Source organism: Rhagoletis pomonella, unplaced genomic scaffold (genome assembly GCF_013731165.1).
Source record: "Rhagoletis pomonella isolate Grant_MI unplaced genomic scaffold, Rhpom_1.0 Rhpom_scaffold_00012, whole genome shotgun sequence".
Lineage (NCBI taxonomy): Eukaryota > Metazoa > Arthropoda > Insecta > Diptera > Tephritidae > Rhagoletis > Rhagoletis pomonella.
The window spans coordinates 2,241,074-2,266,842 of record NW_023458566.1 but is presented as its reverse complement, the minus strand read 5'-3'; the positions used below and the strand labels follow the sequence as shown (position 1 = coordinate 2,266,842).

Here is a 25,769-nt window from a genome sequence, read left to right as displayed (position 1 = left end):
CATCTCAACGGCTACCTGTCCAGACTCGATCCAAAAATCCCCATGAGTGTCCGGCATGTGGTGACTCTCCGCACAACAACAACAACCTCTTCATATGCCAGCTCAATCTCACTCAACGAACACCCCTCTCCCTTTGGTCCGACCATGTCGAAACTGCCCATCTTGGGCCTACCGTTAGTTGAGCTTCACGACAACGATTGATGGACAAACCGAAATAGGCGGGACTAAGTAGTGACGCTACAACAACAACAAAATGATACCAGTGTGGGCCAAATTGTAACTGGGAAAACCCTATACGAGTACATATGTATTCAGAGAACCTAAAATGCTGTCGCTCGGGCGGTTACAGCGCCAAATAAGAAGAAAATACTGTTTCATAGACTTAAATGTTTTACACACAATTCAAACAAACAAACTTTCACCAGATTTTATTTATGAGGTAGGGTTTTATTAAAAAAGTAACTATTTTTTATGAAATATATATACATATGTAGATAAATGTAGGAAAAAAATAAACAAACCCATACATACATATCTTCAAATTTTCTATAAATAAATTTAAGATACTAATCTTATGTAGTTATAATCAAACTATGCCGTTATGTATTGGTACTTAACTAGTACCTTCTAAACCACTCCCCTCAGTTCAACGCTTGATGCACGCGTTGCAAGAAACGCACAGGTCGGAACCAAGGCAAGAGTACGGGTTGCGTTGCACGCGTTGGCACGTCTGGCACTTCTATGCTGGCCTCGGTGGCTTGTTGATTCTTTAGCCACGTATCGAATACTTCGGTGAAGTCATTGCGGAAACGTTTTGGAAATAATTCTAAATTGCTGCCTTGAAACGTATTCTGCCAGAGTTCGGTGCCATCGCGGATGCCAGAACGTAGACCTTCACCTATATCCGATTCTTGTATATTTCGTATGGTATTCTTGATTACCTCTCCAACGGGTGCCATTGAAGCGTCTTGCGAATCGGAAGTCTCATTTTCTTCAACTTCCATAGCCGGTTTTTGTGATTTCTGATGACGCCGAAAGAGCGGTGCTGGACGTAACAGACGATTGGGATGATCACTAAACCACGATTCGGGTTTCTCGCGCGTACTGTCATCTTCATTGCGTTGCGTCTCGCGTTTCTTGTTGCCACCGCTGGCGCTGGCGCTGGCGCTGTTCGCCTCACTTTTGCGCAGCGGCGCTGGACGCACTAAAGTAGTCGCAAAGTCACTAAACCAATCCAGATGCTCTGTTGAGCGGCGTGGACGAATCGCAGCTGATTTGAGTGCTTTCTTGCTTTCGTTCGCCTGCAGTAGCATGTTGCTTTGCGTGGGCGTGTATGGGCGATAAATGGAAATAGTTGCACGTTTTCTAGGCATGGCTGTTAGAGCGGCCGCCGCGCGCGTTTCGTCCATATCGAATTGCATAGCTGTGCGCATGAAGCGTTCGCCGCTCGATCCTTGTATGAGCACTTCGAATGGTAGCGCTTGCACTTGTGCATCTTGCTGCATTGAAGCAATGCATTCGGCATTTGTGAGCGGCGGTTGTGTTTTGGTGCTGTTACGCTTTTGGCCACCTCGATGAAAAGCGCTGTGCTTATCGAACTCACAGAGGCACTCCTCGCCGCAGTAGAAACCCATGCAGCCACATTGTTCGCAAAGCGATTGACAACTCTTCTCCAAACGCTGCTCCTGCGCTTCGTTTTTGCCCCAAACTCTGGCCTTGGTTAGCGACTTTTTCTGGTCGAGCGGCGTTGCTGTCGTTATGACGATAATCCAGACCAGCAGCAGGCCCACGGTGTACAACCAGAAGTGGGTGTTGGATATGTGTGCGGATGGTGGCATTTTAAACTACGATCCGTTGTACGAGTATGCTCTTTTATGGATTTTTTTTTTATCTACCCGATTTACTGGCGACGCGCTTGACGGTTTTTTGTCAACTCAATGCTGATTTAATGCGATTAATTGATTTTATAATGCACTCACAATTGGTGTTGTGGTCGATTGCATGTTTCTGCTACGAGTAGTATGTATTTCGAGCGATATGTGTTCTCAATGTTTATATGTACATTTCGTAATTTTCATTTTAATATTATTATTTGTTTTTTATTTTATTTTTATTTTGTTTTTCATTTTCTCACCGTCTTCTCAATGCTATTTTGTACCGAATTGAGTATTCTGCTTTGAATATTGTTTTGGCTTGGCTCATTGAAGTGTCGGAGAATCTGCCGACGTTAGCAATTTCAAACAGTTGTGGTCACTAAATACATAGCTTTGGCGATATGCTAAAGTAGCTCAAGTTGATATGAATGCTGGTGTATTATTAATTTTGATTTTAACACTGTTCTCCTTAAAGGTAACAAAGTAAGTGGTTTACAAGGCGATTCCGGCAACTGTTTTTCAACTCACCACATTCATTCGAAAGACAAAAGTCGTAAGTCAATATTTAATACTGGCGACTATTTTGAAGGCTCTTTTCTGTCTTTAGACAAACTAATTCAAAAATATAATAACGAAAAATTCCTGGTGGTATTATGTTGTCTTTAAGCTATAAGTTTCCTAAAGATTTAAAAAAAAAATAAATATTTTTTATTTTTAAAACAATAAAAACTAAAATTTTTAAGAAAAGTAAAATAAAAAAATAATGAGTTAAAAAAGAAAAATATAAAAAAAAAACTTTTTAATTTCCTATTTTAAACAATGAAATCTCAAAATTAACAGAAAATTAACGTAAGAACAGAAAATATTAAATAAAATAAAAATATATGTATAAGTTTCCTAAAAATTTAATTTAAAAGATAATGTTTTCTTTTAAAATTTATAAAATCAAAAAATTAAAAGAAAACTAAATTAGCATAGGAAAAATAAAGTAAATTAAAAAACGAAAAAATAAACTTAGAGTTAAAACTAAATGAAATAAAATATTCTTCTTTTTAAAACAATGAAACCTAAAAATTGGAAGAAAATCTAATTAAAAAACGGAAAAATACATACTATATACAAATTTAATTAGAGGAAGAAAGTTATAATGAAATAATTTTCTAAAGATTTATTACAATAAAATAAAAATATTTTGCTTTTTTAAACAATAAAACATGAAATTTAAGTTAAAAATAGAAAAAAATTAAATTAAAATGGGGTTAAAATATAAATAAGGTTCCTAAAAATTAAACTAAATTTAAAGAGTTATTTCTTTTTAAAAGGTTGTCTGCAGCTCTGAAGAAAAAAAAATTCATAAAAGATGGCGCACAAGAAATGGAAAAGAAATTTTCTTCTATCAAAATGTCTTAAATCCGTCTGCAGCTCTCAAGAAAAAATGCTCGCATATTTATTTATTCAAGAAAGTTTACGGCAACAGCAAAGTACATTGTCAAGCAACAGAAGTAATGAAAAATATTTCTTGCGATTTTTCTTGAGAACTGAAATAAAATTTAAAAACTGACAGAAAATTAAATTAGAAAAATTATAAAAATATAAAATTAGTTTCTAATAATTGAACGAAAATAAAAAGATATAAATTTATCTTTAAAAAAATAAAAATAAAAACTAAAATTTAAAAAAAAATTTAATTAAAAAAGGAGAAATTAATAAAATAATTTTAGAAGTTGAATTAAATTAAAAAAAAAAAATGTTATTTTTTAACTTTAAAACATTAAAATCTGAAAATTAAAAGCCAATCAGGAAAAATTTTTTATTAAGTAAAAACAAAACCGTCGCCCGTATACCAGAGGCATCAATTTACATTTCATTTCAACTTTACATTTATACAAATGGATGAGGATTGAGCCAAGAGCTTGTGTGAGCAAATCCAATATTTGGCAAAACATGTAAGTTACACGGTTTTGCAGAATGACGATACGCGGTTTGTACTTTAAACGACGATATGTCGTTTCCGTGTATGCATGGTATTCTAGGTTTTGGTATAACATAGAACATCCAAAGATTAATCAAGTCAACCCAATAACTCAAAAAATAATTTTTAGTAATTTTTAGAAAAAAACGCTAAAGTCGGACATGTGCGCATTCTTCCACCACCGCTCCATATTTTACCATAAGTTGAAATCCCACAATTCCATTCCATTCTCCATATTTTACCATAAGTTTCACTATTATGATGTGCATCCATCTTGGTATTGCCGAACTTGAACTACATATATCGCAGAGGGTGCTTTCGAAATTCGCTTTATGTAGCTTTTATGACTACGCCATCCACATTGACATGGTGGCAGATTTCATTATCCAAAAGTAACTGCAGAAGATCATCTGCTCCATAGAAGGGGCACAAAGCCTCTCGCCTAATTCTGTTTCGATGAGTAGTCTCAGCTGCCAACCTTCGAGATAAAGATTACTCGTGGCCTATTCCACACCTCTGGAATATTTGATACCATAAGATTGTTACTTACGATGATAATAAGATTTAGCAATAGACACATTCTCTCCTGCTGTAGCGATACTGGCTGGATTCCATGGATGGATTTTGTACTGGCGAAAGAACCGATCGCCCAGCAAAACGATTGGTGAGTATGAAGTATTTAGGTTTCAGTCATGGCCGAGGTGTTAGAGCTGCTTACTACCCCTCGGTATGTTTCGGGCTGGGTGATTTTCCCCTGACTAGGAAATGGCAAACCTCGAAGGGAATGACACGAAACTATCAGTTAGTACATTATTTAGTACATTTCTTCAATTTCATTAAAAGCTCTGGGACACGTATTCCCTTCCAATTGAATGAGATGCCTTTTAACACGGTGGTGGGAGAATTCTGCCTTTTAGTTTACGTATGGTTGAGGGTGTGTGGCTTCTGAGAGCCCAACAAAAAGTTGGCTTTTACAGACGCGCGTTGTTTTTTACCTCGAGCCATTTCGCTTTTGAGAGAAGGTGGTCCTGAGGCGACATAAGGATGCATCCAATGGCGGTTCGGGCAGCGGCGTTTTGACAGGTTTATGTGGTCCATACGGTAGCGCCGTGGTTTATACAGACCAGTCGAAGGCTTTGTATGTGGCTACTAATGTCTATCTATTCTTCCCAAAGTGCTACCGTCTAACGACATGACAACCTTGTTCCTACCTCGTGGCTTGTTGGTAAACGCTGTAGTTTTAGTCAAAAGTCGGTCTCCGAGTTCTTTTTTTACTCTGATTATGTTATGAATAAAGCTGCAGTGGACGTCGTGGGAGATGCCTGAGAGTTGAGTGCTCAAAAATATGCATGAAAGATCGCTTGTTGCCGAAATAAATCATCGGTGAATGAGGCTATTCTTGGGCGACGGAGGAGAGACAGTTAAACAGGATTGGTGACAGTACGCGACATTTTGGAACACCTTGTTTAATTATCCGATGTTGGGAGGTGTTATCTCCGATGATTGTCTGCCGCCCCGATACGGAGTAAGCGCTTCGTGCTGATTGGAAGCAAGGATGTATCTTCGATCAGAGAAGCGTGGTCGACCTTCCTAAATCGGTTCGTTTCTCAATCATTGTCGTTAAGTTCAACTAACGGGAGTCCCAGGTATTGCGCAACTCCGACTGGGTTGGTCCACAGGAACAGGGGCGTTGGTTGGGCGGAATTTTGGCGGTATGCGAAGACGTGACTCCGCATGCCGGGCACTTGTAGGGCAAATCTGCGTTTATTCTGCTCAGGTACGAGCTTAGCGTGCTCCAGTATCCAGAGCGAAATTTGGCTATGGTAGTGCGAGTCTCCCGATACAAGCTCTCTCGCTATGCTGAATATCGTCATCGTCGACGAACGTAAGCGTATCAGTAACATGGCTGGCGATGGCCCTATCGTCACTTTTACTGACGGTGATGATATTCAGGCTCTCCGGAGTTCTAGTATGCACCTCTAATAACTCAATCACAGAGGCCATTGTCATCGTTTAAAGTACAAAACTGAATATAGTGAAAGTAGCCTGAAATGAGATTTCATTAAAAGGGAGAGCCGTTTTGAAATAAGACAATTTTTACTGTGGTTTTTACTTTCTTCTGTAAAATTAGTGCGACCTCACATACGCGGTTTTGCCTTATCTTGATACTCGGTTTTGTAATTTAAACGACGATATGTATGTACATAAACAGTTTTTATTTTTTATTTTTGTACCACCCAATTATTATATGTATACAAGGTTACTTCTGAGAAAAAAATTTTACCGCACCTCTTATTCAATTGGATAAGTATACCCCAAGAATATGCAATTATGTACAAACACGTATGTATGTACATATTTTACATATTGTTATGCATGTGCAATGCACTGGCACGTTTCTGAAGGCATTTGAGAAAAATAAATGTAAAGTATTACTAAACATAGCGGTTCAAGCTGACATAGAATACTGTTTCATACTTTTTAGTAAAAGTATAAAACCCTGGTGGGAGATAGTGTTACGATACCGGAAAACGGCAGTTTTACAAATGCATATTCGGCCAAAAGCTATATCTTTAGCTATGTAGGTACAATGTGCTGTTACAAAATCAAACTTCCACTTTCTTTATAAACCAAATCTCGTCTAATTCATCGAATACATGGCTTATTCTTACTTTCCATAGATAAAAAAAAATACATTAAAAGATTACAATCAAAACAAAATATCGCAAATCTGTAAACATACATACATAAATGCATATGTATCAGAGTTCCGATAATCAGTATATCGCACACGATCTTCAAAGGAGACACAACTCAAAATTTAGCATTTTTGAAATTATGCACTACAAATGTACAGAGCTTTTATTTACCTTTCAGCAAAAGCTGGTGCAAATTTTTGTTATAATTTGCTGAAAAAACCTTAGGCAAAGGAGACTTTTTACCCACATGATCAGCATGAGCTAAGAAATTGTTTTTCGAATTTTCTGACGAGCTTATAATTTTGAGCTGTGTCACCTTTGAAGATCGTGGGCGATATATGTATTTTGCAGTATATTGTATTAAATATTTAATATGTACTCCTCAAACAAACTACCAATGTTTTGAACGTTTTAACGCCTCTTGCCTTTTCCCTTCTTGCCACCAGCGGACTGTTGCGCTTGCACGTGTGTCTGCTGATTACCTGCGTTGCCTTGACGCGTTTTCAATTGTGGTATTCTGGTTGATACATAACGCATAATGTCCTCACGACTGTTTAGCTCCGGATTGCAGGGTGTTCCATCATCATTGCGCATTTGCACGCGTATGCGACCACGTAGGTGTAGCTCCTAGAAAAAGAAATTAAAGCATATCAAAATATTAAATGGATGACGTTTCTTATGATTTGCATTTCCACTTCTTTACCCTGCTACATTCGCGCGAATATTGCTTGTTTTCCACACCAACGCGCAAGTTGGTTACTGATAAGACATCACGGATTTCAGCGTAGGTTGGATTCTCAACGCATACATCTTTAGGCAGGCGTCGTCCTTCCTGGCGTGTCTTTTTACTATTGATGTATGCCGGATATATGCAAACCCAACTGGAAGAGAAAAACCCATTTTTTAGTCAGGTGCTTGGGTATGAACTTTTATACAGTGCGTACCGTTCCACATCGCTATGCTTTTTGCTGGGATGCCAATTTGTCCGGACTGGTTGAGATGCAGCCATGCTAACTTGCTATTGAATTGTTTAAAATTCTATTAATTTTTGTGCAAATCCAGTAAAACAAGTGAAATTTTGCGACACTCGGTAAAAAAATTGGCAGGAAAGCAAGAATTGACAACAAAACCGTTTGACACGTTGCATTTGCGCGTGCTGCCATACTAGAGGAAACTTAATAGGAGATTTTTGAAATTTTTTGTATTGCTCAAAGAACGTAAATGTACGTAATGTTACGTTCTTTGGCCAAAACAACAGTTCCTTTACGCTTTAATTTTGTTTTGCATCCACATGTTATTGCGCACACATCGCTACAATAAAAACCTAAAAAAAAAAACAAAACAACTGCATGGAATTTGTTTTTATTTGAAACGGAAACTCTACTCCATTCATGTAAGTGTCAAACCTCATACAGTGTTTCTTAAACTGAGTTTGTTTACATCACGAATCCAAGCAATTGGCTGTCAGAGAATCAGCTGCTCGCCGTATATTGCTTCGGCTTCTTTCCTTTCCGTGTGCAATCTGCTCCAAGCAGACAAGTCGATCAGTCGTGTGGAAATAAAGTGTCTAGCGCCAGCAAAGTACGTTTGTTTGTGAATTAATTAAATATATCCACAGTCCCGTCTGAATGCCAGGCAACGCTAACATGGAAGAATTGTGTACAATACTCGCAAAAACGCGTGATCCGTCGACGCAAAAAGAACAAGATGAGGTGATAATACAACTTTCATTCAATACCTTTGACCTTTAACACACAAATTTTCGGTATTTTTCATCCGAAATTTGTGCGTATGCGTGAACCATAATCGCCTAAGCTTACGTGTAGTCTTTTTCTTGATTCTTTGTTGCAGATACTGCTGCAGCCATTCGCTTACATACAACAAATACCAGGCAAACAATTCCGTTCAGAACTGGCCTTGGCATTCAATCATTGGCTTAATATTCCGGCGGAGAAATTACACCAGATTGGCGAAATTGTGCAAATGCTGCACAATTCCAGCTTATTGTAAGTATCGTTCATTTATACATATTTTGGTTATTTAAAGCATGCCATGGAATGCCATCAAAAGCACCCAATGCACTACTACTAACTGAGTGATAGCTATATATGTACGTATGTATGAATGCTTGTACATAAGGACATATATCGAATGTGTTAAGTGAAGCGTCTGCCTGCCCTGCCTCCCTCCCTCCCTCCAGCTGGCTAGGCGGCTACTGCATCATAATCCACCGAAATATACAATGTCATGTTTACGTTTCAAGTTCGAAAGATTTCTATGTGTGCATATAAATATGTGCGTTTAGCGGCGCCATTTATACTCTTGTGTGAATGTCCGTATATTTAATTTGTGCGCAAATAATGACTTCTTGTTTTATTATTTTTATTTTAGTTGCTCTTTTTGTTTTGTTCTTGCATTGCTTCATTGTATTGAGGTTGGTGGCCCGGTTAATATCAATTCACACTCACCTCCTTTGAGTTTGTTTATATCACGATTGTTTATATTATTTTTCCATTATGTTTCTGTTTATATATGTATGCATGTAGCGCTAGAAATTATGGCGAAATATTTACATACTCATATATACAATATGTATGTACTATGTATGTACATACCAAGCCATTGTGCTCATTTTGGTTGTATTAAGCAGCCGCAAATTTCAGATTCAAGGCACATAGGGTTTTTTCAGCTAAAAGCTTTATATACAAAGGCACCTAAGACACAATGAGATTCGCCAAAGGAAGCTTAAATTGCCTTTAATAGTTCTCGCGAACTGAAAACGAATCAATTTATTTGGATATTTGTATCTCCATACATACATATGTATGTAAATTTATCATCAAGCGCTTGTAGGAAGAAGTGTTCTGTAAAATTCCCTATTCAATTAACTTTGAGGCGACTCAGTGCGTTATGTCTTGCGACGGCTGAGTAGAAGATCGACCTATGTATCGCGGCAGCCAGTTCAAAAATGCTCTATCTCAGAAAATTTTTCAAGAACGCCCTATCTCAGATTTTTATTGAAGAACGCCCAATTTTAGAATTCAGTTCAAAAATAGCCTATCTCAGCTGCCGATTCAAAAACGCCTTATCTCAGCACATTTTCAATACATTTTCAGCTGAGATAGAGCGTTTTTGAACCGAATTATGAGATAGGGCTTCTTCAACCGAATTCTATGGTAGGGTGTTTTTCAATCAAATTCTGAAGTAGGGCGTTCTTGAAAAGTTTTCTGAGATAGGGCGTTTTCGAACCGGCTCCCGAGATGGGTCGATCTTCCACTCAGCCGGCGATATGCAAATTTGTAGGAGTATGTATAAACATTTTTTTTTTTACAAATTCGCGTATGATCGTACATTTTTTGCTAATCTTTGAAAGGTGTCGAAAACAATATACTGCTGGACAATTACAGTAAATTAAAACCAAACCAATTTTAAGAACAACAGTTTTACGCCGACTCCGAACGGCGATTGTATTTGCATTAGAAGCTGTTTTTCATAGCAGAACTACACTTGGAGGTTTGCCATTGCCTGCAGAGGAGCTACCGCTATTAGAAAAGGCTTTTTAGTTTCTTTTGTTTTTTGATGTTAGTGGGAAACTGGCCTCGATCCCAGACCCTGAGTTCCGCGCCATAAAGGCAAATATGGCAATGAACTGGCTCAGAGACTGGCAAAGGGAAGCAGCAGCTACCCAGCCAGTAGGATCAGAAACCTTCATTCCCGCGACAGTCGGGTCTTCGTAACCAGAACTGCCCAGATGTACATATTTCTGGGCAAGGACTGCCACTTCAGCAACAACAAAACTGTTGGGGGAACAGCAACAACCGGTATCCTCTCTCACTATAGCATCACATGTTATAAAGGAAAAGCTAGTAGTGGAAGAGCGGCTGCTTAAAAGTTACATATGTACAACTTCAGAGAATTAGGAACCTTATCACTCTTCCACATATAAGTTTAAGGCATATAACAGGTACCTACATACAGGTGAATATCATAAATAGGAAATGAATTTTCTGGGAGAAACCGCACTGCCATTTCGATTTTTAGCTACGCATATTCACTCACTGCCGCCCCTGACACGAATGGTTTCTATTGGGACTTTAGGCCAAACTAAGGTATTGTGATGAGTTTTGACCCAAATCCGCAGTGTAAATACCTCATTATATCTATCTATCTACATACATACATATACATACTGTATAGTTCAAACATATTTAGATAATACTGACTTTTTGGATGAGGCATCCTAGTGTAAGTGTGAAAGTATTTATGTTCTTTTGTAAAAATTTGAATACAAAGTTGCGGAAGCTGTAAGTGATAATTGTACATTGTTGCATATGCATATGCAATTGATTGAAGTATGTGCTTTATAGCGATAGTGTGCCAATAATTGTAGCAATAAAATGTAATAGTATGTAAATGCTGCCATATGCTGAATGAACTCGAATATGTGTGTATGAAGGCATGTGCGTATGTGGCTTCAACATGTGGTTGCTTCAAAAACAATCACACCAGCTGCGAAACAAAAAATGTCATTTAATAATGGAAAATACACTTGCTTCACCCACTCCAACTGATGATTGGCAGGCAGGGCATATGCAAAGTTAACGTATTTAATGGCATTGCCTGCCCTGAAAGAAAAATTTATAAAGAATCGTAGTGTGACTTAACTTTGGTGGTAGAAAGTCAGTAGAGCTATTTGAGATTTCCCCACGAGAGGTAGTCAAAGTATATACAGTCATGTGAAAAATAATAGGGACACGACATTTTTTACCAGTTTTGGCTGTTCTTCTTTTGTTTGGATAATGTTTATTATTTTTTTATAAAAATACAGCTCGTTATTTAACCAATACCAATAAGTCCAAACTTCAAGCTTTATAGAAAAATTAGAAAAAATTCAACAAAAACAAAATTATTAAGATTTTTTGGAAAAATTTTAAGTATGCAGTTTTATAGCCATTAAATTCCAGCTTAAGAAAGTGCAGGATTCAAGTGGTTAAGAGCTTACGTTGACTTTTGATAATTTTTTTGCAGGTGGTGCTATTATTTTCTTCCATACAAAAACAAAATTGTCTAACATACTTTGTATGGAAGAAAATGCATTAAACCGCCAGTAAAAAAAAAAATTATCGAAAATCAACGCAATTTCTTATCCACTTGAAACTTGCACTTAATGAACTATAGAACTGCATACTAAAAATTTATTTTTAAATTCTTAGTAAAAAGTTTGTTGTAAAATTTCGCTGATTTTTTTTTCTACAGGGTTTGAAATTAGGCTTATATGGTTTTTGTTAGATAATGAGCTGTATTTTTTTTTAAATATAAACATTAAAATAATAAACATTAAACAAAAAAAAAAAAGCCAAAAGTGGTGAAATTATCGTGTCCCTATTATTTTTCACACAACTATACATATAATATTTATTATACACACGCGACAATTCTCTCGTTTTAAACTGGCGAAAATGTATAGAGAGGGGAAATTTTACAATTGTGGCTGCTGTGCAGTTCCATCGAACAAAAGTCAATAATTTGACCTGCCGAATCAACAGATTAAATTCCTGTAAATATTTGTTCTCTAAGTTAATTATTGGACAGTATTTTGTTCTACTGGTGCACTCTCCCAGCTCTTCACAAGTAACTCTCTTTCCTACAGGGTTTGCTAGAAATTGCCGTTTTTGATTTGTGGGGAGTTAGAATGTGCCTATGCTAACTCTTACTTTACCACATATTGCATTGAAATGTAATACGCGCCTGCTTCAATTGTACGCTAAGGTCTTCACACACGCATTTCAATTTTAATTCACTGCCAGGCGACTGATTAAAATGCCATCGCTGTCTCGACTACTGCATAGCCCGCAGCCCTTTGTAAATTATTTTATTGATTTGCTGCCTTCTTTATTATAACAAATTTACATACATACATACATTTATGTGTGTGTGTGTGTATGTACATTTATTCGAATTTTTCGGCGTTTGCTTATTTATACATAAATAATATGAGTAATAATAGATTGGACTATGGAATACACACTACATACATATGTATGTATGCATGTATGTGTGGCTATCGGTTATCAGTGAAAAAAAATTTTTTTCTTAAGTTCTGGTTTGAGTCTCATTAGGACGTGTCTCCAGCGTTTGGGCGCGTGTGCGGCATACACAAAGTACTTGTAGGTGTATGAGTTAGTTCAAATAGCGTTAACCGCAGAAAGAGAATCATGACAATTTTAATGTAGGAAAATTCATACATACAGTCAGTCAATAAAGTTAAGGTACAGCCAATTTTTTACAATACGGGCAAATATTTTTTAAATATTTTAGTTTTCGGCAATTTTTAATAAAAATATGGTTAATTCTACAACAAAAACCCCAAAAATCAGTTCTCCAAACCTTGTGCAAAATTAAAGAAAATTCTACCAAAATTCATTCAAATATTGCACTTTTTATTTACGCTCTCTAGAAAAAAGTTGAGTTTGCAGTTTTTTAAGCCATTCAATTTTAATATAATGAAGTGCCAGTATGAGCAAGCTAGGACCTACCGCGACGATTTTCTCTAAAGTCTCGGAGAATGTTACTAGTTCACGAAGTTCTTAAATTGTTTTATTTTTATTGATTATTGTTAATTTTTGAGTTTATGAAGGATTTTCTTTAGTAAAATTTTATCGTATACTATATTTGTCACATTCATTCAAATGATAGTTACATAAAACTAGGAAATCGTTTGGTATTTTTAACCGACTTCCAAAAAAGGAGGAAATTATCAGTTCGTCGGAATATTTTTATTTTTATTTTTTTGTTTTAATGTATGCACGGCATAACTTTGGACCCGGCAAACGATTTCGATAATTCTTTTCGCATCGGAAAGGTACTGTCTCAGAGATGGTTCAATACTAAATCTGGTTTAGGTCCGATGATTGGATCATGAAATATATACATATATATATATATTTTTTTTTTATACGAGAATGGAAATCGGTTTTGTTTTTTGCTTAAAAATTACTTGTTGTTAAAACAATTTTATACATTAGTTATCGCTCTATGGTAAAAAAAATATCCTTCGATGTTGCATAGGTTCTGACGACATAGTTATAATCAACAATTGATCATATCCCAGAGTAAAATGTCCCACCAGTCACAATGGAATGGCCCATCTATAACTAAAAATCGTCGAAATGGCGCTTACGACAAAATCTATTTTATCCAGGTGACGATAAGTACATATCGCACGTTTAATAATATATGGAGTTATTTCAAAATTTCAATTTTGTGGGAAAACGGAATCAAAGTTTGATCGATTCATACAGTTGGTTTACAAAAAGACAGATGGAGATACCCATATCTTCGCCATTCTTGGGAAGTTTAGTCAACTGTTATGCCGAATTCCATTGCCATTTAAAAAAATGCCATTTAAAAAAATGCCATGTGGAAATGAACTTAATGACTCTTTCTTAACGTACTGACACGATTATTTTTTAATACCCGACTTTTTCATTTGTAATTTTTACCATTTAATGCCTAGTGGAAATCCAGCATTAGGCTGAACATATTCTCCTTATCAAGCTTATTAATTGTATGATGAAATCTACAAGAACGTAAATTTTGAGTTACTTTTCTATATTATTAAACGTGCGATATGTATGTATGTATTTTGTGCATACTTGATACCTGCAGCTTTGCTGATAACGAATGATACTTTTTTTTAGCGACTATTTACTTTCACTGGGAAATTTAAATATTTTTAGTCATTTCAAGATTTATCATCATGCTGACTACTTAGATATTACTTTTCATAGAATTCAAAAAGCTATTTTTCCCATCACACACTTAAACGACCTTCACACTCAGCATTTGCTTTTACAGCATTTGCCTAGGCACTTTTATGCTACAATTCCAAGATTTTAATTGTGCGCATTTAAATTTGCATTGTGCAATGTTTTTACATTTATTTTTTATTGCTTCTATGCATATGTATGCCTATGTACATATGTATGTATGTATGCAAAAGAACGCATTCTCCTCCTTCACGTTTAATTTCACAGAAATATTCATCAATTGGCATTTATGATTACACACATCTGTATCAATGTATGTATGTTTGCACGTGCATAGTGGCAACCACTGTAAACGAAAAAAAAAAATCCCTATTCATTGGTGACAATTCAATTGCATAGCTTTTAAGTCAGCCTTTTTCTTGTGCTGTTGTCTCACGCTTTTGTTTGCTCCATTGTTGAAAATCTTTGCCAAGCTTCTACATACATATCTACTTACTAGACTGTGTGACTGACTCATCCATTGTGCGCTAGCCAAGTGTAAAGTGAGTAGAAATGCGCATAAGTATACTACGTTTATACCACTAACTTATATACAGTGTCTTGTCAATTTAATATGCACACTTTTAAAATAAAAAAAAAATGTACTCCAAAGAGGGCGCTGAAAAGGTGCCAAGCTCATTTTGAACAGGAGGGATGAAAAATCGATGTAGTTTCGTATTACCTGCCTTTCTGTATCAAAAACTTAATTTTGAAAAAAAAAAAATTGAACTTGGCACCCTTTAACCTTAGGTAGCGATATGTAATTTAAAGCGATACTCTGCAATCAATTTCACTGGTCTACAAATTTCAACTTTTTTTCTGCGAATAAGACGGGACCTGGTGTTTCTGAACGGATTTTTCGTGCTGAACACGAATCCGGGGTCAAAAATGTCCCATCACGTCACGTTTTCGAGAAAAAAGGGGTTGAAACCCCTAAAAACAGCGTTTTTGGCCATTTTCGAAAAATTATAGAGCTGAACCCTGACGTGGTACAAATTTTGCATATATCAGAAATTAAAGGCTAAACCGTGCCCTTTCGAATGAGCCCTATGCCGAATTGATCGCGTGCACCCTTAAAGCAGGGGGTGTATTTGTGTTTAGGGGTGCAGGAAAAATTGATCACAGAAAGAATTTAATCTTAAACGATCATAGAAAATTAATAATGCCAAGGTTTTAACTATATTAAAAGTCGCTGATTACGAATCTGCAGTTAGATTTTAAAAATTTAAGATGACGGGTCGAATATGGTGGATATAAAAATTGGACTCCTAGACACAAATACACCCCCTGATCTAAGGGTGCATGCGATTAATTCGGCATAGGGCTCATTCGAAAGGGCACGATTTAGCCTTTAATTTCTGACATATACAAAGTTTGTAGCACGTCAGGGTTCAGCTCTACAATTTTTCGAAAATGTCCAAAAACGCTGTTTTTAGGGGTTTCAACCCCTTTTTTCTCGAAAACGTGACGTGATGGGAAGTTTTGGACCCCAGATTCGTGTTCAGCACGAAAAATCCGTTCGGAAACACCAGGTCCCGTCTTATTCGCAAAACCCTTGTAGACCAGTGTTTTTAATCTAAAAATTTTAAACTTCTAAAATGTCGTAGCTTTGGCCCGGAATAAGGAGGAGTAGGTGTTTAGAACTTTGTGTTGCATTTCACAAAAACCCTACTCCTACAGTATCTAGATACATTTCTCCAATAAAAAGAAAATTTTGAAAAAATGATGCAATTTATATCATACAGTGACATAGGCCAAACTTTATTGCAAAATAAAAAAAAAACCATTGAAGTTTAAATATTCAGTGAGTTTTCTTTTAATTTACTTTCCCTTTGCTTTAACTGATGATGAAACCCGAGGAAACTTTTCGAGTTGTGGGAGTAAATTTGAGAAAAAATTAATTTTTAGGTACTTTAGCACGAATTCCAAAAATGATACAATGACCCAAATAAATACAATATAGTCTGAGAAGCAGTCCTACCCATATAATAAATATTAAATAAATGGGTTTGAAACCTACTTTATTATTTAAATTGAAAAATATTCCATTATTAACAAAACAAAAGACAGTAATTAAATTTATAAGCATTTAACAATACTTAAGCGTGTACATATCTGATAAAGGAACTTAAGGCACGTCGAAAAAAGCTCGATGCAAAAAAAAAACTTATTTAAGTCAACATATGTATTGTGTGGCTGAAAGAAGTTCATAATACTATTTAGTGACAGAAACAAAAGAAACGCCTTATTTCAGCCAGTTTAGTCTATATTTCTTTTCTTTATTTAATTATTAAATTTTTGTATAAAAGTCTACCTCATTTTATACATAATTAACTGCATTTAAATGCGTATTTCAAAATTTGTACAAAAATTATAAAAATGCAAACAAAAATTTGCCAAAATTTCAAACTTTTTACTCAGCATTTTTTGGAAAAATTTTAGGTACGCAGTTTTATAGCCCATTAAATTAAAGTAGGGTAAAATGAAGTTTCATGCAATTACAAAAACCCGTTGATTTTTGGGAATTTTTTTAAACGATGCAGGGCATTTTCTTCCATATAAACAAATTGCCGAACCTACTTTTTATGGAAAAAAATTATAAAAAATCAACGTTACTTTTAGTCATTTGAATGCTTGCACTTTATCCTCCTGTAATTTAATGGGCTATACCTAAAATTTTTCTAAAAATTCTGAGTAAAAAGATTAAAACAAAAAAAAAAAATGCAAAACACACCAAACAATCCATATACTCACGACACTGTGGGCCAAATACAGTAAAACTGCGTTTTGAGTTTTAGAAATTTTTTACTAGAACTTTATGATTTCAAAGATATTATAAATTCTAAAAAATTATTTAAAAAATTCAGTGCAACGTAAAATAAAAATGGGTACCAAATGAAAGAGAAAATTCTTAGGGATTTAAAAATAAAATTACAATTTTTCGGGTTCACAAGGACGAACAGGTATTGAAATGCGGACGTTGTCGAGTCCTTAACATATAATTTTTTAAAAATAAATATTGCAAAATTTCAAGGATATTCAAGGATACAATTTTTAGCGGCGGTTGGTTGGTTGGGAGTAAATTTGCAAATTCAACGGAAATTGCACATAGAAATGGTTGGAACTGAAACTAGAGCTTCTTGAGTGTATGCACAAGGTATTAATTTAACAAAAATTTGCTAATAAAAGGTTACAAATAACACTTAGAAAAAGACCAATACAAGAATGAAAGTAAAGGGGAGTACGTACACAGATAATGAAAAGGATAAAGGCAAAGGTAAAAATAAAAACAAAAACAAAGATGCGTAAAGGCAAAAATGAAGACCAAGGTAAATTTAAACACTTTACTTACATATACATATAAGGGCAAAGGTGAAAGGGAATATGTAGATGAATAAAATGATAAACATAAAAGTAAAGAAAAAGAGGAGGATGAGGATACCGATAAAAGTAAAGATGAAGATAGGGGAAGAAAGATTAAAATAAAATGAATTAAAGAGGAAAGGATATAGAGAGAGACACATAGACTCAATCTGGGAACTATTTTGGGATTTTAGAGATTCTTGAGACTTATCGATAAAATATTCGATGTTTTTATCGGTTTTGTTATCGAAATTTTTGTGGATATTGTTACCAATAATGCTATCGATATTTTCGGAACTTATCGGTATAATAATCGATATTTTTATCGACTTGTTATCGATTTTGTAATCGATATTTTTAACTATTTTAGAGATATTTGTTATCGATTTTGTTATCGATATTTATCGATTTTGTTATGGATATTTTTATCGATTTTGTATCGATATTTTTACCTATTTTGTTATGGATGTTTTTTCGATATTTTTATCGATTTTGTTATGGATATTTTTATCGAGTTTCTTATATATTTTTCTACCAATATTATTATCGATTTTGCTATAGAAATTTTTATCGAATTTTTTCATCGATTTTGTTATCGATATTTTATTAGTTTTGTTATCGATATTTTATTTGATGTTACTATTCATTTTGTTATCGATAGAGTATAAAGCTAAAAATGAAGATAAAGGAAAATAGAATAACATAAATGTAAGTAAAACGAACAGGGGTAGAGGTAGGGATCTAGATAGAAAAAAGACAAAAAATATAACCTTAAGCAAAAGCAGATGTATGTATGTATATTGGTTATGAGACAAAATAGATATGTATGTATAAGTTTTATTTCTCCAGTGTGGCCCAGGCGCGCTGACTTTTTTAAACTATTTTCTTAATTACTCATATTATTCAATTTTCAAAGTCCTTTTCAAAAATCCTGACGTCAGAGAGAAAAGTTAAAAACGTAATTTTACTGCATATATTTGGCACATGGCTTCGCGAATATGTAGATACCGGGATTAACATCCCTAGTACATAGGTAAAGAAAAGATAATACTCCTTTCAATGCGCTTGCGGTGTGGTGTCTGTATACATATCATTATGGCTAATCTCTCACTAAAACACGAATAGTAAAAAATGTCCTTAATCCGACTTAAAAGCCGCTTCGCTCGCTCTATTGTCCATTTTTCGCTTTTACCTTTACGCTAAAGCTTCTGACGAAATTGCCTACAAGCACAAGTATGTTTATGCATACATATGTACATACATATTTTTATGTACCTATATCTTTTTCTCTGACTGAAAGGACTGCCTTGTTAACTAGCTGGATGTGCAACATCAACCTTTCTCACTATTGCCACCGGCATCCTCCTCACACAAGTGTTTACCCGCTTCCAGGCTATACGATATTAGCTTACATATATGTAGTTTGTAAAGTGAACTGCCAATGTCTTTGCAGTGATAATGAAGATAGTAGTAGATGCACAAGAAACGACAGTATGGCGGATGTGCGACGGCATACACACGGCTGTGTGTGTTTTTGTGTTAAAGAATATTTGAAAGAGTAGATAGTTAAAGGCAAAGGTATTAAGTTACTTGTATGTACATAGTATTTCCGTGCCATAGGAGCTTGAACTTTGTTCTGACTTGGCGTAGAACTGGACCATTTTAGGACGACACTCATCCTCATAATTTTTGCTTTGCAGAAAATCCAAGCACAAAGGTATTTAAGTATTTATGTTGTGGTAAATACCAAAGTACTATTTACTTAAGTATTTTGGATGTTACTAAATAGCGAGTATGCTAGTATTTACTTATTTTCACAGCGCTAAATACTTAGTCTAAAAGTATTTAGATAATTTCACTTAACGAAACACCGCTTACGTAAGTACTTTGAGACTTTGGATTCACTACAGTATTTCGAGACTTTGTCTGTACTAAATACTGGACAAAAGTAATTATTTCAGTTTTTAATATTTTTATTGAGCTTTGTACCACGATTGTTTATTAGGAGAAATTGAAAAAGCAACAAAGTCTAAGCAACAAAGAAAGCTGAAGTCTAGAAAAAAAGAAGTCTGATGAGGAGATGTGGTGATCTCCGAAATAGTGCTATAACTTCTACCGCTTAGACTTTGTTGCTTTTTCAATTTTTCCTAATAAACAATCGTGGTACAAAGCTCAATAAAAATATTAAAAATAAAATCTTAGCAAGCCACAATAACATTGACAAATACGTAATTATTTCAGGATTTTGGGTAATTTAGGGACTATTTTCGGGATTTTCGAAAATACTTTGAGATTTTTTAGGATTGTCGGGATTGTCGGGACTATTTCTAGATTCTCGGTACTATTTCGGAATTTTAGAGACTAATTCGGGATTTGGAGATTTCCGAGACTTCTTCGGCGCTTTCGGGACTACTTCGGAATTTTCGGAACTATTTTAGGATTCTGTGGATTATTTCGGTATTTTCGGGTTTATTTCGAGGTTTCAAGAATTTTTCGGGTCTCTTTCGAGATTGTCAAGAATTTTCCCGGTCTATTTCGAGATTTTTAAGATTCTAAGGGCTATTTCGGTTTTTTCGAGACTAAATATATCAATAAAAACATTTGTTATAATATCGGTAACAATATCGATTATTATATTGTTAATAAAACCATTATTATATCGTTATCAATATCGATGAATATATCTATAAATATGTTGATAAATATATCTAAAACCAAATTGATAAATACATATATCCATGATAAAAACATAGGAAGGTAAAACCGCTCTCTCAATTGGTCGGCCATGGTTTTTTTTTGAAGTTTGCCAACATTTTAAAATCATATAAAATTGAGAGTAGAAAAAAGGAATGGTTCAAAGTTGTTTTTGTTTGAGATTGAAAATAAGAATGTGTGTGTGAGTTTGTGTGTAAAATTTAAAAATTAAAATGCTTGCAAACGTCAAGAATATGAAAAATTCCTCTCAGCGGTTCTACCTTCCTATTTTTTTATCATGCATATATCCATAATTAAATTGATAAATATATTTTAAAGTTTTAAGCGCAAAAAATTAAAAATTTTATCTCATTTGAACTTGTTTTTAGAACACAAATTTTCCCTGGGTGCACGATCAGATCAAATCTAAAACCCCCTGATTCTCAAGTATGCAGTTACAAAACTGCATCTAACATATTAACGGTTTAGCTGACGCTTTTCACAAAATTTGCATTCATTTTGCAACATTACTTACGAAAACGTTCCGAAATCGTATAGTATGTAACCAATCCTTCTAACACTGTCTCACTATTAACTGTAAGTAATGCTTCAACATAGAAAAGGATAAATCCTACAGACAATAGTATGACGTTTTAGCATCCTATGACGTTGAAGATTGTTGTAATGAATGGAATACGACAATTTGTTGCAATAAAACACACAAATAAACTGTAAGTGTGAATTTTTACATTTTTTTTTTCGCTTCATGCTTAGTCGCTTTGCCAGCGCTTACAATAATAACTTGACATTGAGCATATGCAAATATAGAGCAGGATAGAAATGGTTGAGTCCTTAATGATGTAATTTTTTCTGTTTGTTTGATTAGATTCTGCAATGGATAGGTAAAAAAAAAATGGAAAAGAGTATGTGAGATTTATGTACATAGTTTGCAAACCACATTGCAATGTAATGCGGCGCTAGTTGTGCATATTTTATTTCCCCCCGCTGTTTAAATGACTGTCCACTATGTGATTTATGGCTCAGTTGGCGTTGTATGTTTTTTTATGCCTTTTCTCTGTCCCGCTTCTACACTGAACAATGCGGCAATGTGAATTCTTTTAATTACTTAAGTAGCTGCTGCATTACATATTTTATGCTACATTTCATTTGTCGCATTATGCAAATAGTGTGACGTCCATTAAAAATTATTGCTATTTTTTTTTGTTCAAGATGTCCTCAATTCTTTTGACTGTTTGGTTGCTAGGATGTCTGTGTACCTCTGCATGATAATTTTAGCAAATGATATTTCTAATTACCTAACTTCATAACAACTAATACATATTTCGACTTGAGTAGACGTGTGTGTGCACGTTCTCTCAATACTAATGATAAGTAACTAATATTTGTAGTCATTGATGCGCGCCAATTCCTTTTAACCCAAAAACATAATTAATCCACTCGAAGCATTGAATGCCATTGAATGTTGTTCGTCACGCGTATTCATTGTAATTTTTACAGAATTGATGATATTGAAGACAATTCAATACTTCGCAGAGGTGTTCCCGTAGCGCATTCGATTTATGGCGTAGCCAGCACTCTCAATGCCGCAAATTATGTGCTCTTTCTTTCGTTGGAGAAGGTGCAACAGTTGGGACACCCAGAGGTAAATACAAATTATTAAAATTTTCCTTCATTTTCTAAAAAAACCATTCTTCGCATTCATAGGCCACCAATGTTTACACCGAACAGCTGTTGGAACTGCATCGTGGCCAAGGCATGGAAATTTATTGGCGCGATAGTTTTACTTGCCCTTCGGAATCGGATTACAAGCTGATGACTATACGCAAAACGGGCGGTCTATTCATGCTTGCCATACGCTTGATGCAGCTCTTTAGCGAGAATAAGGAAGATTTCACTAAACTGACCGCCATTCTGGGCTTGTACTTTCAAATACGTGACGATTACTGTAATCTGAGCTTGAAAGAGGTATGCACTATAATTAAGCTTTGTATGTTTTTCTAATTACTTTTTCTATCACTTACATTTTGTGTTTTTCTTCAATTTAGTATACGCAAAATAAAAGCTTTGCTGAGGATTTAACCGAGGGTAAATTTGGTTTTCCTGTCATACATGCGGTACGCTCACAGAAGCATGACAAGCAGGTTTTGCGTGAGTGTTTGCCGAAAATAGTTAAATAGACTTAACTATATGTATGTGTTAATCATTTCCTTAGATATTCTGCGACAGCGCACTCACGATATCGAAGTGAAGAAATACTGCATCAGTTTGCTGGAAAAATTGGGCAGCTTTCAGTATACGCGTGAGGTATTGGAATCACTCGACAAGGAAGCGAGAGCGGAGGTAATATATTTAAGTACTTTGTAAGGAGAGTTATTGATGCACATTTAAGGCGGGGTTTTAATGTAAATTGTTGTCAATTGTATATGGTCTGAAATGCCAATGGTGATTGGGCTACTCACAGGGCATATGTATTTTGATAGGCAAGCTTGCAGAATGTCTCGGGAGTCTTACAAAATTATTTCTTTAGGAGCTGCTAGTTACGACTCAGCTACCAGCTCAGCTCCCTTTGGTTCGACCTCGTTGAAACAGCTTGGCGACAAACAATTGATATACTATCCGGTTTAGAAAACCACGAAGAAGAGTCTGAAACAATTAGGCATTTACCCTGTTACTGCCCTGCACTCTCCAGGAAAGGACAAACAATTCTGGATAAAACAGTTGAATTTTTGAAGTTAATCAACAATCTCTAGTACTTAAAATGGCCATCTGAAATTGGCTCTAAGCGTGACTGCAAAGGTTAGGATATTACAGCTTTTAGGGTTCATAGACTCCACGAGCTATTTAAAAAAGTAATTGGGGTTCTGAATCCATGTGGTTTCACAATTAGCCCTTTACCGGGCCTAGCTGCGCTGGCGTTATAAGTTCTGTAACCACTTCAACCTAGCTGCCCCCACGACAGGCGGGTTAACGTAATCGGAAAATTCGTTGGGGTATTTTGATGGTGTTACAACAACAACCTAAGTTAGCAACATACTACAACCCAGTCAGTTTTTTCGCGTTCCGTTCTTGAAAATGCTTGGAAGTGAAACAGGAGGGCTTCAACATTATACTTTCCACCGGGGCTAGTATAGGACAGAGTCTTAAGAGTATCAACAGATAGTTGGTGGTTTGTTCCTTTGTCTGAGGCAGTCTCTAGCTCGGTTTAGCGATAGCTGAGAGAAGGGCAGATATGTATGCCACATGTTCACAGATGAAATATCTGTATTAGAACAGTAATTCTATTACTCCCTTTTATTACCTAGGATCAAGGACTCAAGTAGTCAATCGGGCGTTAAAACTCAAGCAGCAACGGGCGAAAAATTTTCAAACTAACCAATCACTTCTTCATTAAGTTGATTCTCAAAGTTATAAACTCTGACATTTTGTATATAAAATAGCACAAACCTCTGTGTTAGTTCTAATTGAATTTCTGCCTGCATCGATTTTAGTTTTACTATCAAAAGCCTATATTTGAACATTTTCAACTTAAATTGCATCCTTTGCCATTTCGCTTAAGTTACTCTAGTATACCAAACTACCATACAGAATATATTTCAAATTTAATTATCAACTTTCTACCCCCCTTCACTTACAGGTCGTACGCTTGGGTGGCAATCCTTACATGGATGTCTTGCTCAACAAGTTGCTGTCATGGAAAGCCAACGATAATCACATTAATCACAATGATGTTGCATCGCCGAGCAATCACAATAGCAATTAACAGCCAAAGAGGCAAAAGAGGGAACTTTGAATTAACCCAATTAATTCGCCAACCTCTTTTGCTGCTAAGAGTGAAATGAATATGATAGAGGTTTTTTTGCAAAAACTAAATATTTTTTAAATTATTCAACAAGCGCTTGTTAATAGCTGAATTTCGTGTTTTTTCTTCGTTTCAACGTTCTTTCAATTATTAGAAACATAAAACGAGAATTTTTACTAAAACAGCACTAAAAGAACACTGAAGCATGTAACATAGAGATTTTATTTAATAATTTAAGTACATACATATGAAAAAATACATAGTTATGCGCCGTTGAATTAAAGTATCCTAAGTCGGGATATGCCCTTTTCCCTTTAAAGCAACATTTCATTGAGCTCAAAAACAATATTTTGACCTTTAACTATCCATAGGTGTGGTTCAAGATGCCCTTTTTAAAGAAGCTTAATAAAAATATAAAAATTTTCAAGGGAAACTGATTTTTTTTTTTTTAATTCAAAGTCAAACCTTCCAAAGTCACTTAAGCTACTTTAATTGTACGGCACAGATATGTACCTATGTATTTATGTTCATTAAGTATTCGATTTGTTATCTAGCGTATAATTAACGGAGTTGAGAAGAAAAACGAATCTTCACATTAGTTTTGTTTTTTTTTTTGTATGGAAAATGTATAATAATGAAATTTTGTTTTGATTTGTAAGCTACACTATCTTCCTGCTCTTACACACCTTGCCGTTTACGTATTTGTATTAACTTTTGTGCCAGCATTGTAATTTAAGTTGCGGCTAATAAACATTATTCTTATAAATATTGAAAAAATTCAGATTGAATACGCTTGAGCGCTACACAAAATTATACATTCATTTTTTTACGAAAACCTACTTTCGCGTTTTGAGAAAAAAAAGTTTATTATTAGAAACGTTTTTGAAAAACATGAAATATGCAATTTGATTGAATATTGTTGTTTTACCGGTAACATTTAATGCTACATACTTGTTAATATATCGTGTTGATTATAAACAAAATATGTAATTTCAATTCACTTAAGTACGCGTGTACTTAATATTCTAAATCGATGTATTGTACTTTAATTAAGCAATGTTTTTTAAAGAAAATTTTCATGGAAAATGTTATAAATATCTTAAATATCACTTATCAAAAATTCCAAAATTCGCACGTTTATAGAATATACAAATTGTTAACGCAATAATCATTAAGCAAATGCACATCTACATACGCATACACATCCATACACGCCCTCGTACACACATACGTACATATAAAATCACAGTTACACTCGTTTTTATGCCTGAAGTATACAAAATATAGATTTTAGCGATGTTTATATTCTTTAACCTTTATTCACTTGTAAGTGATATGTGATTATTGTTTAGACTTTCAAGACTTTTTCCAATAAAATGTTTACTATAGCTGCTAGATTTTGTAGACTTCAGGCAGCTAAACAGGCAACAGCAGTTACAAGTAAAGACTTGCAAAACCGTTTGTAAATGATATTTTAAATAAAAGCAAAACAAATTTGTATGTATTCGCAATATTATAAAAATAGAACAAAAAAAAAAA

The 25,769-nt window shown here is 34.9% G+C and overlaps 3 protein-coding genes across 3 annotated transcripts; 1 reads left to right on the top strand and 2 right to left on the bottom strand.

Annotated features, from left to right (window-relative positions):
- Window positions 1-501: 501 nt before the first annotated feature.
- Window positions 502-2,474, bottom strand: LOC118747401. Its single transcript, XM_036481449.1, has one exon. It carries the CDS (start codon window positions 1,836-1,838, stop codon window positions 642-644), a length of 1,197 nt encoding a protein of 398 aa, XP_036337342.1. The 5' UTR covers window positions 1,839-2,474; the 3' UTR covers window positions 502-641.
- Window positions 2,475-6,898: 4,424 nt separating this feature from the next.
- On the bottom strand, window positions 6,899-7,685 carry LOC118747400 (signal recognition particle 19 kDa protein). Its single transcript, XM_036481447.1, has 3 exons — window positions 7,490-7,685; window positions 7,249-7,426; window positions 6,899-7,172 (listed from the first exon to the last, which is right to left on the bottom strand). Exons 1-3 carry the CDS (start codon window positions 7,552-7,554, stop codon window positions 6,957-6,959), a joined length of 459 nt encoding a protein of 152 aa, XP_036337340.1. The 5' UTR covers window positions 7,555-7,685; the 3' UTR covers window positions 6,899-6,956.
- A 348-nt stretch (window positions 7,686-8,033) lies between these two features.
- Window positions 8,034-25,769, top strand: LOC118747673 (geranylgeranyl pyrophosphate synthase). Its single transcript, XM_036481734.1, has 7 exons — window positions 8,034-8,257; window positions 8,397-8,551; window positions 21,929-22,073; window positions 22,136-22,396; window positions 22,477-22,579; window positions 22,644-22,771; window positions 24,066-25,769. The coding sequence occupies exons 1-7, from the start codon at window positions 8,174-8,176 to the stop codon at window positions 24,189-24,191; spliced, it is 1,002 nt and encodes a 333-aa protein (XP_036337627.1). The 5' UTR covers window positions 8,034-8,173; the 3' UTR covers window positions 24,192-25,769.

Coding starts and splice junctions, on each gene's coding strand:
- LOC118747401 (XM_036481449.1), bottom strand. CDS start 1,838: ATGCCACCATCCGCACACATATCCAACACCCACTTCTGGTTGTACACC.
- LOC118747400 (XM_036481447.1), bottom strand. CDS start 7,554: ATGGCTGCATCTCAACCAGTCCGGACAAATTGGCATCCCAGCAAAAAG. Junction 7,427..7,489: donor AAGCATAGCGATGTGGAACG/GTACGCACTGTA, acceptor TTTCTCTTCCAG/TTGGGTTTGCATATATCCGG. Junction 7,173..7,248: donor ATTCGCGCGAATGTAGCAGG/GTAAAGAAGTGG, acceptor TTCTTTTTCTAG/GAGCTACACCTACGTGGTCG.
- LOC118747673 (XM_036481734.1), top strand. CDS start 8,174: ATGCCAGGCAACGCTAACATGGAAGAATTGTGTACAATACTCGCAAAA. Junction 8,258..8,396: donor CGCAAAAAGAACAAGATGAG/GTGATAATACAA, acceptor TCTTTGTTGCAG/ATACTGCTGCAGCCATTCGC. Junction 8,552..21,928: donor CTGCACAATTCCAGCTTATT/GTAAGTATCGTT, acceptor TAATTTTTACAG/AATTGATGATATTGAAGACA.